This window comes from Astyanax mexicanus, chromosome 4, assembly GCF_023375975.1.
Source record: "Astyanax mexicanus isolate ESR-SI-001 chromosome 4, AstMex3_surface, whole genome shotgun sequence".
NCBI lineage: Eukaryota > Metazoa > Chordata > Actinopteri > Characiformes > Acestrorhamphidae > Astyanax > Astyanax mexicanus.
The window spans coordinates 58131358-58142500 of NC_064411.1; the positions used below are offsets into that span (position 1 = coordinate 58131358).

General features: G+C 45.3%; 1 protein-coding gene across 1 annotated transcript in view; it reads right to left on the minus strand.

Moving 5' to 3' along the window:
* Window positions 1-1130: 1130 nt before the first annotated feature.
* LOC103038436 (netrin-G1) overlaps window positions 1131-11143 on the minus strand; it is a 93667-nt gene continuing 83654 nt past the window's right edge. The window contains exon 7 of the mRNA XM_022668371.2: window positions 1131-2942. Coding sequence (XP_022524092.1) covers window positions 2701-2942 — 242 coding nt within the window. The 3' untranslated portion in view covers window positions 1131-2700. The remainder of the gene's footprint in view (window positions 2943-11143) is intronic.

Below are 11143 nucleotides of genomic sequence, written 5' to 3' on the forward strand. Positions count from 1 at the left end.
AGAACTTCGCTCTGAGTTCTTGTAGTTTTTATTAAATACGTCTCATTGTTTTGTGTGTATTGTCTCAGTGTCTCAGTGTCTCAGCGTGGCGGCGTTTGTCCTTTTGTACTTTTCTGTCCGTTCGGTTTCTGGAGGTCAGTCTGAAAGACCCCGCCGAGACCCGCCCACTAAAGTGCTGCCCAAACCACCAACCGGGGGGGGGGGGCATCAGAATTCAACACAATACCCCGTCCCCCGTCCCCCGCCAATAGCATCTGTCGCTTTCCCCCCGTGGTGAAGACAAAGAAGAAGAAGAAGAAGAAGAAGAAGAAACCTCCCGTGAAGCTCCCTCCTTCCTGTGCTCAAAAAAGCCTTGAAATTCCTCCAGACCGACTGCAGTGAATACAAATCCACTTCCCCCCAAGCCCCGCCCACAAACCAGCTCCACCGTAGCAACCGTTACCAAGCTGTATGAGTTTAAACGAGTGAAATGAACATCCCAATTAACCATAATGAGGGAATGTAGCTCCGCCCACCTCAGTGTTTATCACTCTATATCTAAATTCAGAATTTAGAGTATTATTAATATCTGATATCTCCACTGATCAAATACTGAGGACACTATACAGAGTAATTTTGTAATTGCAGGCTGTAATTGAAAGTAATTGTAATTGTAATTGTAAATCAAAGGAAATGTTAAAAAAACATGTTTGAAGGAAATCAGAATAAAAAAAATAAAATAATATTAAAACAAACATGATCAAAGGAAACCTGTTGGAAAAAATGTATCAAACATAAGAAGTGTAAAAAGATGTTCAAAGGAAAATAATGGGAAAAAAATAGTGTAACAAATCATAATATTTAAATGTAGTGTATAATTAATATCTAATAGCTCATATAATCATATAGAAAACACTTTGTAGTTGTATAATTGCAGGCTGTAATTAAAAGTAATTGTAATTGTAAATTAAAGGTAAAGTTAAAAATGAGTTGGAAAGAAAAAAATCAAAGAAAAGAAGATGAAAAAAACTATCGAAAAGTTTAATCGAATGTTTAAAGGAAAATAATTTGGGGGAAAACAATGTGAAAGATAGTTCAAAAAGACACAAGATCAAAGAAACCTGTCGAAAAAAAGAATCAAATGAAAGGAACATTCAAAGCAAAAGAGCTTTAAATGGGATCAAAGGAAAATAATGTATAAAGTGATCAAAAGGAAGAGATTAAAAAGATGTTCAAAGGAAAAGAGCTGAAGAGAAAAAAAGATTGTATCAAATCACAGTATATAAATATACTATATAATGTATATACTTGCAAAAGTATTCGTATCCCTTGAACTTTTTTACATTTTGTCACCTTATAACTACAAACCTAATGAATAAAATGTATTTTATTGAGATTTTAAGAGATTAACTAATACATTGTAGCACATAACTGTGAAGCTTTGATCATTCAATGAAACTGTTTCTACAAACCAACCAAGACATGAACCAACCAGATCCAGCAAGGAGAGCCCAGAGACCCATGATCACTCTGGAGGAGCTGCGGAGATCCACAGCTCTCCATCCAATCAGGCTGAACTTCAGCTGTTTTATAAAGAAGAATTAGGTCAAAATCTCAAAAGTCTCTAGATGATCAAAGCTGGTAGAAACAAACATCAAAAGACCTGCAGCCACTAAGTATCGATATCAGGGGCTGAATACTCATTTTAAAGACTTTAAAGTATCATTTTCGTTTTACTTCACAGTCATGTGCTGCTAAGTTTGTAGTTGAAAGATGTGAAAATGTGAAAAATACAAAAAAACACTCTAAATATGGGTACGGTCATATCCTCTTGAGACCCTGCGTCCTCATATGTGGACGCTACTGCTTCTCTGCATCATGATAATCTTTATAATCATTTAAAACATTGACCCTTTGAACGATGGCCTCGTATGAAGACACTTTCGTACCATCTAGTGGTCAAACGACAACATTACAATCAATTCCGAAAAAATAAATAAAATATATATATATTTTTTAATATATGTTCCCATTTGAGGACGTACTGAGGACGTTTTTGCAGATATTACTTCTTGTACAAAGACAAAGTTACATTTTTTATAAATAAATGAATGAAATGATTCTGTACTCAGAACTTTTGTCTGTGGATTGATAGTTTTTACTGTAATCAAGTTTTTATTGAAAGTTTTATAGATAACAGATCAGTAACAATATAGTGCTTTACAAAAATGGACAATGTTTTCCTATATCTTTTAAATCCCGCCCACAAGCATCCCACTCCACCCGTTTGCTTTTGTTTTTCTATTTTACTTGGATAAAAACACTCATACAGTAAAGAACAGCAGCAGGAGCTCCTCAGATAAAGTGCTCTCAGTTCCCGTACCCTTAGTTCTCGTAACTAATCGCAAACTAAAGCTGGGTCTCAGGAGGATATACACTGAGGTGAGCTACAGTCTCCCATTAGGGTTGAATTGGATGTTTTGCATCATTCTGTAAAATCTCGTAACGTTAGCTACGCTAGAGCGTATTCATGGGCTGTGATTGGACAGTTGGTTGGCTGTTCATTCTGATTCAGAACCTTCAGATCCAGGTCTAAATGTTCTGGTAAAAATGTCCAGAGACCAGCGTACCGACCCAAACGTCTCGGTTCATTCGTACAGTCTCCGTCCACCACCACGTCCACCTCGTCCATTATGTCCACTCGGTTCCTCACTGTGTTCCTCAGAGAGACGACCGTCCCCAGCTGTCCAACGCGGTGGAGACCAGTGCCAGCAGAACCAGCAGCACCGGAGCGCCGGGTCGGAGCCGGCAGCCCGAGTTCAGGTCCTGGCAGGTCTCGCCCTGGCACTGAACCCGCTCACACAGAACCCCGGAGAACCCGGCCGGACACTGGCAGCTCTGCTGCTGCCGCTGACAAACACCTCCGTTCTGACACCTCAGGAGAACGTTATCACACACTCCAGCTGCAGAGAGAGAGAGACAGGAGAGAGAGAGACAGGAGAGAGAGAGAGAGACAGGAGAGAGAGAGAGAGAGAGAGAGACAGGAGAGAGAGAGAGAGACAGGAGAGAGAGACAGGAGAGAGTGAGACAGGAGAGAGTGAGAGAGAGAGAGAGACGGGAGAGAGAGACAGGAGAGAGAGAGACAGGAGAGAGAGACAGAGAGAGACAGGAGAGAGAGAGAGAGACAGGAGAGAGAGACAGAGAGAGAGACAGGAGAGAGAGGCAGGAGAGAGAGAGAGAGACAGGAGAGAGAGAGACAGGAGAGAGAGATAGGAGAGAGAGAGAGAGAGAGACAGGAGAGAGAGAGAGACAGGAGAGAGAGAGAGAGAGAGACAGGAGAGAGAGAGAGAGAGACAGGAGAGAGAGAGAGACAGGAGAGAGAGGCAGGAGAGAGAGACAGGAGAGAGAGATAGGAGAGAGAGAGAGAGAGAGAGGAGAGAGGGAGAGAGACCGTTAAAAATCACATTTATTAATCACATTATCATCAAACCATCATCCGGTGAAACAAAAAAAAAGAAAATCCTGTCTATAACAGAATTCAAGTAAAAAATTACACATTTAGAATTAAAAACTCATCATCATTAATTGAACATAGTATCTCCCCCTTTCCCCACACCCCAGAGAATTCCAGCAGTCTGTGAGTCAATTTAAAGTACGCAAACTCCACACGGAGCCTGATCCGTATCAGAGCCTTTACCAGCAAAACCGGGTCTATAGTCCCTCTGCCCTGCATTTTATTCTTCCTAGTGAGCCAGACAGCAAGCTTAGCCTGGCCCAACAGAAAATTCACCAAGCAGATTTTACCTCTCTGTGCAGAAACATATTTAGGACCAAATACATACAGGCTTTCAGCCCATACCACCCCGAGCCCCCTGCACCATTCTTCCAGAAGTGCAAACAGACCTGCCAATCTAACACACTGCAGGAAGAGATGACCCAGTGTTTCATCACTGCCACAGAACGGGCACCCTCTACCCACAGCCGGGTTGATATGTGCCAAATATCTATTGGTGGCTACTGCCCCGTGTATTATCCTCCACTGAAGGTCCGCTGTTCGCCTCTCTATAGGAGGCTTATACAGGGACCTCCAGCATCCCCGGGGAGAAGAGCCCGGCGCCAACAACCCAGTCCATTTAGAGTCCTGCAAACCAAAAAGAGCCTGTCCATGATTCACCTTTACACACGCTCCATATAACGCTTTCCTGGAGGCATCTTCCAGCGTCGTCAACACAGGAACCGTATAGGACAGAAGCGAGCCCTCTTCACCTAGAGAATCCCCCACAGCCATTTTAATGGACAAGGAGGGAAAAGGTGAGGGAGTCGCTCCATCGCCACCTCCTCCAGGACCCTCTGAAGCAGACGGTCAGACCTGATCCTCGTCTCAGCCTTCAGAGTGCTCACCGTCTTCCAGTCTCCCCTGACTCCGAGGCCTCCAACAGTAGTGATCTTTGCTCCTACTAAGCACCGCTGAACACTCCTGGATGCTAAACACCGAGCCTGGATCAGGGGGTTGTAGAACAGTGGCTCATCTTCCACACAGGTGCATGGTCTATTAGCCCTGTCAGTCACCAAAACAGAAGACCATGCCTTCAACACGGACTGGTAGAATGGTGTAGTCCCAGAAAAGTCCATTTCCTTGAGCTGAAGGACAAACAGATGTTTATCATAGCCCAGGTCTTCCACTCGCTGTAAAAGTAGGCAGGCTGTAGCAGCCCATGCCATTCCGTTCTGGGACAAAATTCTCTCCACTGTCTACAAACAAAAGGTCTGAATGCGACACCTTACATCAATCAGACCCTGACCCCCTTCATGCACCGGCAAAAAAAGAACCGGGGCACGGGTCCAGTGTTGTCCAGACCAAAAAAAATCCACAATTTTTTTCTGGATCTCCCGGACTAAGGAGAGAGGCGGCTCCAGAACAATAAAGCGATGCCACAACAATCAGGTTGTTGGCTACCAGAACTCTCCCCCTATAAGACAGCCGAGGCAGAATCCAGGTCCATTTAGATAACCTGGCACATACTTTTTCCTCTAGCCCCTCCCAATTTTTTCTTTGGAACTCTGGAGTACCCAAATACACTCCCAAATACTTAAAACCAACAGTTCCCCATTGCAAACCCTCTGGCAACACTGGGAAACCTCTGTCCTGCCACTGCCCTGTGATAAGGCTTTCACACTTAGCCCAATTCTCTCGGGCAGAGGAAGCTCTCCCGTACATATTCAGGCAGCGTGTAAGAGCCTGGACATCCTCCTCTCCTTTAATAACAGCAGTTACATCATCGGCATATGCCGACAATACAACATTATTATGCAGGCCTTTTACAGAAAGTCCTGTTAGCTCAGCTCCGAGACGACATAAAAGAGGCTCAAGAGCTAAGCTATATAAAAGGCCAGATATCGGACAACCCTGCCGAATCCCCCGAGACATTTTTATAGGACGGCTAAGCCCACCCCCAACCTTAAGCATTACTGTGGCATCAGTATATAAAAGTTTCATCCAACACATAAAAACATTACCCACACCAAATGCACCAAGTGTATCAATCAGGTAAGAGTGGTCTACCCTATCAAAAGCTTTTTCTTGATCTATGGATAACAAACCAAAATTACAAGAATTACACAGATCAAGAACATCACGGACAAGAAACAGATTGTCCATAACCGTGCGATGTGGCACACAATACGTTTGGTCACGATGGACCAATGAACCAATATGTTCCTTCAGTCTATTAGCAAGGGATTTGGACAGGATTTTATAGTCCGTGCAAAGCAATGCCACAGGTCTCCAGTTTCTCAAAAGTCCCAAGTCTCCTTTTTTGGGCAGTAAAGACAGTACTGCCCTAGTACAGCTGACAGGCAACCTGCCTCTGTCCAGGGACAACTTAAAAACATCATAAAAATCAGTTCCAATTAAGGACCAAAAAAGCTTATAAAACTCGGCAGGGAGGCCGTCTATACCCGGCGCGCGTCCGGTTGAGAGCTGCTGAACAGCTGCAGTAAGCTCCTGCAGTTCAATATTAGCATCCAAGGCTTCAGAGCGGTCAGCTTCCAATTTGGGTAGTCCCTTCAGTAGCTCCTCTCTGCAGGTAAGGTCACATGGATCAGCGCTGTATAGATCAGTGTAGAAATCTGCAGCCACCCCCCTCATCGCAGCTGGTGTTGTGATAAGAGACCCGTCAGGGCCCCGAAGATACAGCATCTGGTCCTGACGCCTGGCGTTACGTTCCAGATTAAAAAAGAAAGAGGTAGGAGCGTCCATGTCTTTAATGTTGGACATGCGAGCTCGTATCAGCGCCCCCTTGGCCTTCTCCTGTAACACAGAGCTCAAAGCCTGCCTCTTTCTCTCCCACACATGTCTCTTACTCAAATCATTACTACCAATAATATCCTTCTCAAGGGCTTCAATCTCTCTCTCAAGACCCTGAACAGTGTCACTAAAAGTGGCTGATGTAAGTGCAGAATACTGCTGGCAGAAAATCTTAATTTGAGTTTTTCCAACTTCCCACCATGAACATAAATTATTAAAATCCCCCTTATGTTGCCTCCACCCTTCCCAAAACACAACGAAGCTTTGACAAAACAGCTCATCCTGGAGCAGCTTCAGATTCAAACGCCAATAACAGCCATATTTTCTAGTCCTGGATAGCATTAGATCTGTTGTGATCAACTGATGATCAGAGAAGCCAGAAGGAAAAATACAAGCATTAAGAACCATGTTTTCATCAGTGCCTGAAAAATAAAACCTATCCAGTCTAGCTGCGCTTATCCCCATGTGTACTGCTGTACTCAATCATTCCTATCCCGCCACACATCCACCAGCCCACACTCCCTGAGTAAACCCTTCAGTTCCAAACCTGACTGTGGGTGGGGCTCCTCCCCAGTTCTATCCAAGGTGAAATCAACTGTACAATTCCAATCACCCCCCATAACTATTGTACAGTTACTACTGTGTTGCTGAAGAAAGCTTTTAAGCTTGTGAAACAGTCTTACTGTTTCACTGCCATTATTAGAGGCATACACATTCACAAAAACAAAACTAAATCCTTCTATCTCAGCCTTTACCATTAAAACCCTCCCACGCTCTACTTCCACACAGCGAACATTAGACAGTGTTAAAAATTTAGAAAAACATATAGCAATACCAGCACTTAGGTTTGTCCCAAAACTATTATACAAATTCCCCTGCCACCACATTCTCCACTCTGTCTCATCATCTAAATCTCCATGAGTTTCCTGTAAAAACACAACATCTACACGCTTATGCTCAATTAATTCTGCAACAAGAGCTCACTTATTTACATCTCTACCCCCATTAATATTTAGAGATCCCACTCTAAGCCTATTCATGAAGAAAAACAGAAAAAGAGAAAAGAGACAGAGAAAGAGATATACAGATGAAAAAGAAGACACCCCTTGTGACCTGTCCATTCAGATAATCATTTAGCAGGTTCTTTTCCCTTTCGCAGTCTTGTCACAAATTTTTTAAGCCTGAACCTTTTTTTTTTACTCAGTTCAGCAAAGCTCACGGTTGCTTGAATTTTTGCTACAGAAGCCAAGAATTTTTTTACATCTGGGAAATACTCACGGACCTCCACCTGTTTTCCAAAAGTCTCATCCAAAAAAGAGTACAGATCTTCACCAACCTGTGGGGCTATATCAGAGAGATCTGAAAGGAGATCATCCAGTTCACCTGACATATCTGCCAAATCCTCACCTGACGCTATACTACCACCAGCTCCCCCAGAGTCCACACACTGAGAGTCACATGGCTCCTCTATCTCCACCCTGCCACCACTGATTAACTGGGACTCATCCACCTGCACACCACCACCACTCTGCTCAGTACCCTCTAAACCCACCACACCACTGACCTCAGGCACTCCACCAGCAGAGCTCCCACCTTCTCCACCTGCAGCAGCCTCTACCTCACCTGTAACACCTGCACTAACCTCTCCTTCCTCCAGTCTAGCTTTCTTACCAACAGTCTCACCCTCACCTAAACCATCCACTGAACCAACCTCACCCTCTTCCAGTCTAGCTCTTTTACCCACCATCTCCCCATCACCTGAACCAGACTCTTCCCTGACCATCGCCCTACCAACTACACCTGCCTGTTCACCACCTGTCCCGCTGTCAACAGGCCCAACCTTCTCCTCCACCCTCACACCGCTAGTCCCTGCTGCACCCTGACCCCTCTCCACCCTCACACCACTAGGCCCTGCTGCACCCGCGCTGTGTGGGCACACCAGCCTCTTATGACCGATGTCCCCACACTCGAAACAGCGCATATTTCCAGTACTCGCAAAAAGCATAAAAGATTTCCCTTCATACGTTACTCTGAACTCTTAGCACCATTAGAACCCGCCGTCTAAAAGACGTCACATGTTTTAGCCCTGGACTTTTACAGTTTAACGGGATTTTCCAAATATCGCTGGCAAGCTTGCCGAAGCGCATGAGCTCCTGCTTAATAAGCTCGTTTGGGATGACCGGCGGCACGTTTGAGATAATAACTTTAGCATTCTCGGTAAACAACGGAGTAACAGCAAAATACTGATCACTTACCGTGATTCCATGTTCAACCAGCGTGTGAACCAGCTCTCTGTCCTTCACAAACACCACCACTGCCCTGTACATCCGCGAAGCAGACACTATATTATCGCAGCCCACTTGCTCTCCAATAGCCAGCAGGACGCTCTCCAGAGACACCTCGGCCCCCGCCTCACACCGCACGCCGTGGCGGAGCGTCAGGGGCTGGGCATCCCCCGCCGGGCGGGACGCCATCCCCGCACTCCGCCACCAGGCCCAGTCGATCGGCCCAGAGACGAAGTACTCCAACAGAAACCGAAACTAAAACTTTTACTTTTCACTTTGCTTTAGAAATAACTCCGAATGGACAAGCAGACTGAAAAAAAGGGGAAAACACCCAAACAGTCTCACCAGTCCCGCTCCCAACGCACCCTCTACCCACAATCCCACAGCGAGAGAGAGAGAGAGAGAGAGAGAGACAGGAGAGAGGGAGAGACAGGAGAGAGAGAGAGAGAGAGAGAGAGAGAGAGAGAGAGGGAGACAGTTACAATACTGTACACAAGAGTATACCTTACACTGGTCAAGCAAATATGTGTGTATATATATATATATATAAAGTTAAAGTGGTGGGTGAACTGGGAGCTGAAGGTACTCAGAGGGTTAAAGTGGTGGGTGAACTGGGAGCTAAAGGTACTTAGAGGGTTAAAGATGTAGGTGAACTGGGAGCTGAACGTACTCAAAGGGTTAAGGATGTGGGTGAACTGGGAGCTGAACGTACTCAAAGGGTTAAGGATGTGGGTGAACTGGGAGCTGAAGGTACTCAGAGGGTTAAAGTGGTGGGTGAACTGGGAGCTGAAGGTACTCAGAGGGTTAAAGTGGTGGGTGAACTGGGAGCTGAAGGTACTCTGAGGGTTAAAGTGGTGGGTGAACTGGGAGCTGAAGGTACTCAGAGGGTTAAACTGGTGGGTGAACTGGGAGCTGAAGGTACTCAGAGGGTTAAAGATGTGGGTGAACTGGGAGCTGAAGGTACTCAGAGGGTTAAAGTGGTGGGTGAACTGGGAGCTGAAGGTACTCAGAGGGTTAAACTGGTGGGTGAACTGGGAGCTGAAGGTACTCAGAGGGTTAAAGATGTGGGTGAACTGGGAGCTGAAGGTACTCAGAGGGTTAAAGTGGTGGGTGAACTGGGAGCTGAAGGTACTCAGAGGGTTAAAGTGGTGGGTGAACTGGGAGCTGAAGGTACTCTGAGGGTTAAAGTGGTGGGTGAACTGGGAGCTGAAGGTACTCACAGGGTTAAAGTGGTGGGTGAACTGGGAGCTAAAGGTACTCAGAGGGTTAAAGTGGTGGGTGAACTGGGAGCTGAAGGTACTCAGAGGGTTAAAGATGTGGGTGAACTGGGAGCTGAAGGTACTCTGAAGGTTAAAGATGTGGGTGAACTGGGAGCTGAAGGTACTCAGAGGGTTAAAGTGGTGGGTGAACTGGGAGCTGAAGGTACTCTGAGGGTTAAAGTGGTGGGTGAACTGGGAGCTGAATGTACTCAGAGGGTTAAAGTGGTGGGTGAACTGGGAGCTGAAGGTACTCAGAGGGTTAAAGTGGTGGGTGAACTGGGATCTGAAGGTACTCTGAGGGTTAAAGTGGTGGGTGAACTGGGAGCTGAAGGTACTCAAAGGGTTAAGGATGTGGGTGAACTGGGAGCTGAAGGTACTCTGAGGGTTAAAGTGGTGGGTGAACTGGGAGCTAAAGGTACTCAGAGGGTTAAAGTGGTGGGTGAACTGGGAGCTGAAGGTACTCAGAGGGTTAAAGATGTGGGTGAACTGGGAGCTAAAGGTACTCAGAGGGTTAAAGTGGTGGGTGAACTGGGAGCTGAAGGTACTCTGAGGGTTAAAGTGGTAGGTGAACTGGGAGCTGAAAGTACTCTGAGGGTTAAAGATGTGGGTGAACTGGGAGCTGAAGGTACTCTGAGGGTTAAAGTGGTAGGTGAACTGGGAGCTGAAGGTACTCTGAGAGTTAAAGTGGTGGGTGAACTGGGAGCTGAAGGTACTCAGAGGGTTAAAGATGTGGGTGAACTGGGAGCTGAAGGTACTCAGAGGGTTAAAGTGGTGGGTGAACTGGGAGCTGAAGGTACTCTGAGAGCAGCTGCTGGTATTTCTGATTGCTGAATTACTAAAACAGCGTTCTGATGGAAAACAGCAGGACAGCGCCGAACGCTGAGAAATATATATAAATATAATTCAGATTCAGGATGGAGCTGCTGCTGAGATCATCATTTCTCTTTATCTCAGACCATCTTCACAAATAACAGTTATAAACAGAGTCACAAACATCACAAACATCATCATCTAGTGCAGACCTGGGCATTGCAGGAAAATATATATGAACTCTTTGGGATTATACTTGTATTTCTGCATAAATTGGTGATTAAATGTGTTCTAATCTTTATATACGTCACAGCAATAGACAAACACAGTCTGCAATTATATGTTTGCATGATTTTATTGAACACAACATGTTAATATTCACAGTGAGGGGCGTAAAAAGTATGTGAACCTCTAGACTAATGACTTTTCTAAGAGCTAACTAGAGCGTGGTAAAGTCCTGTAAAGGTGACTGTAAGAGCACAGCGCAGAATGATCAATGAGGT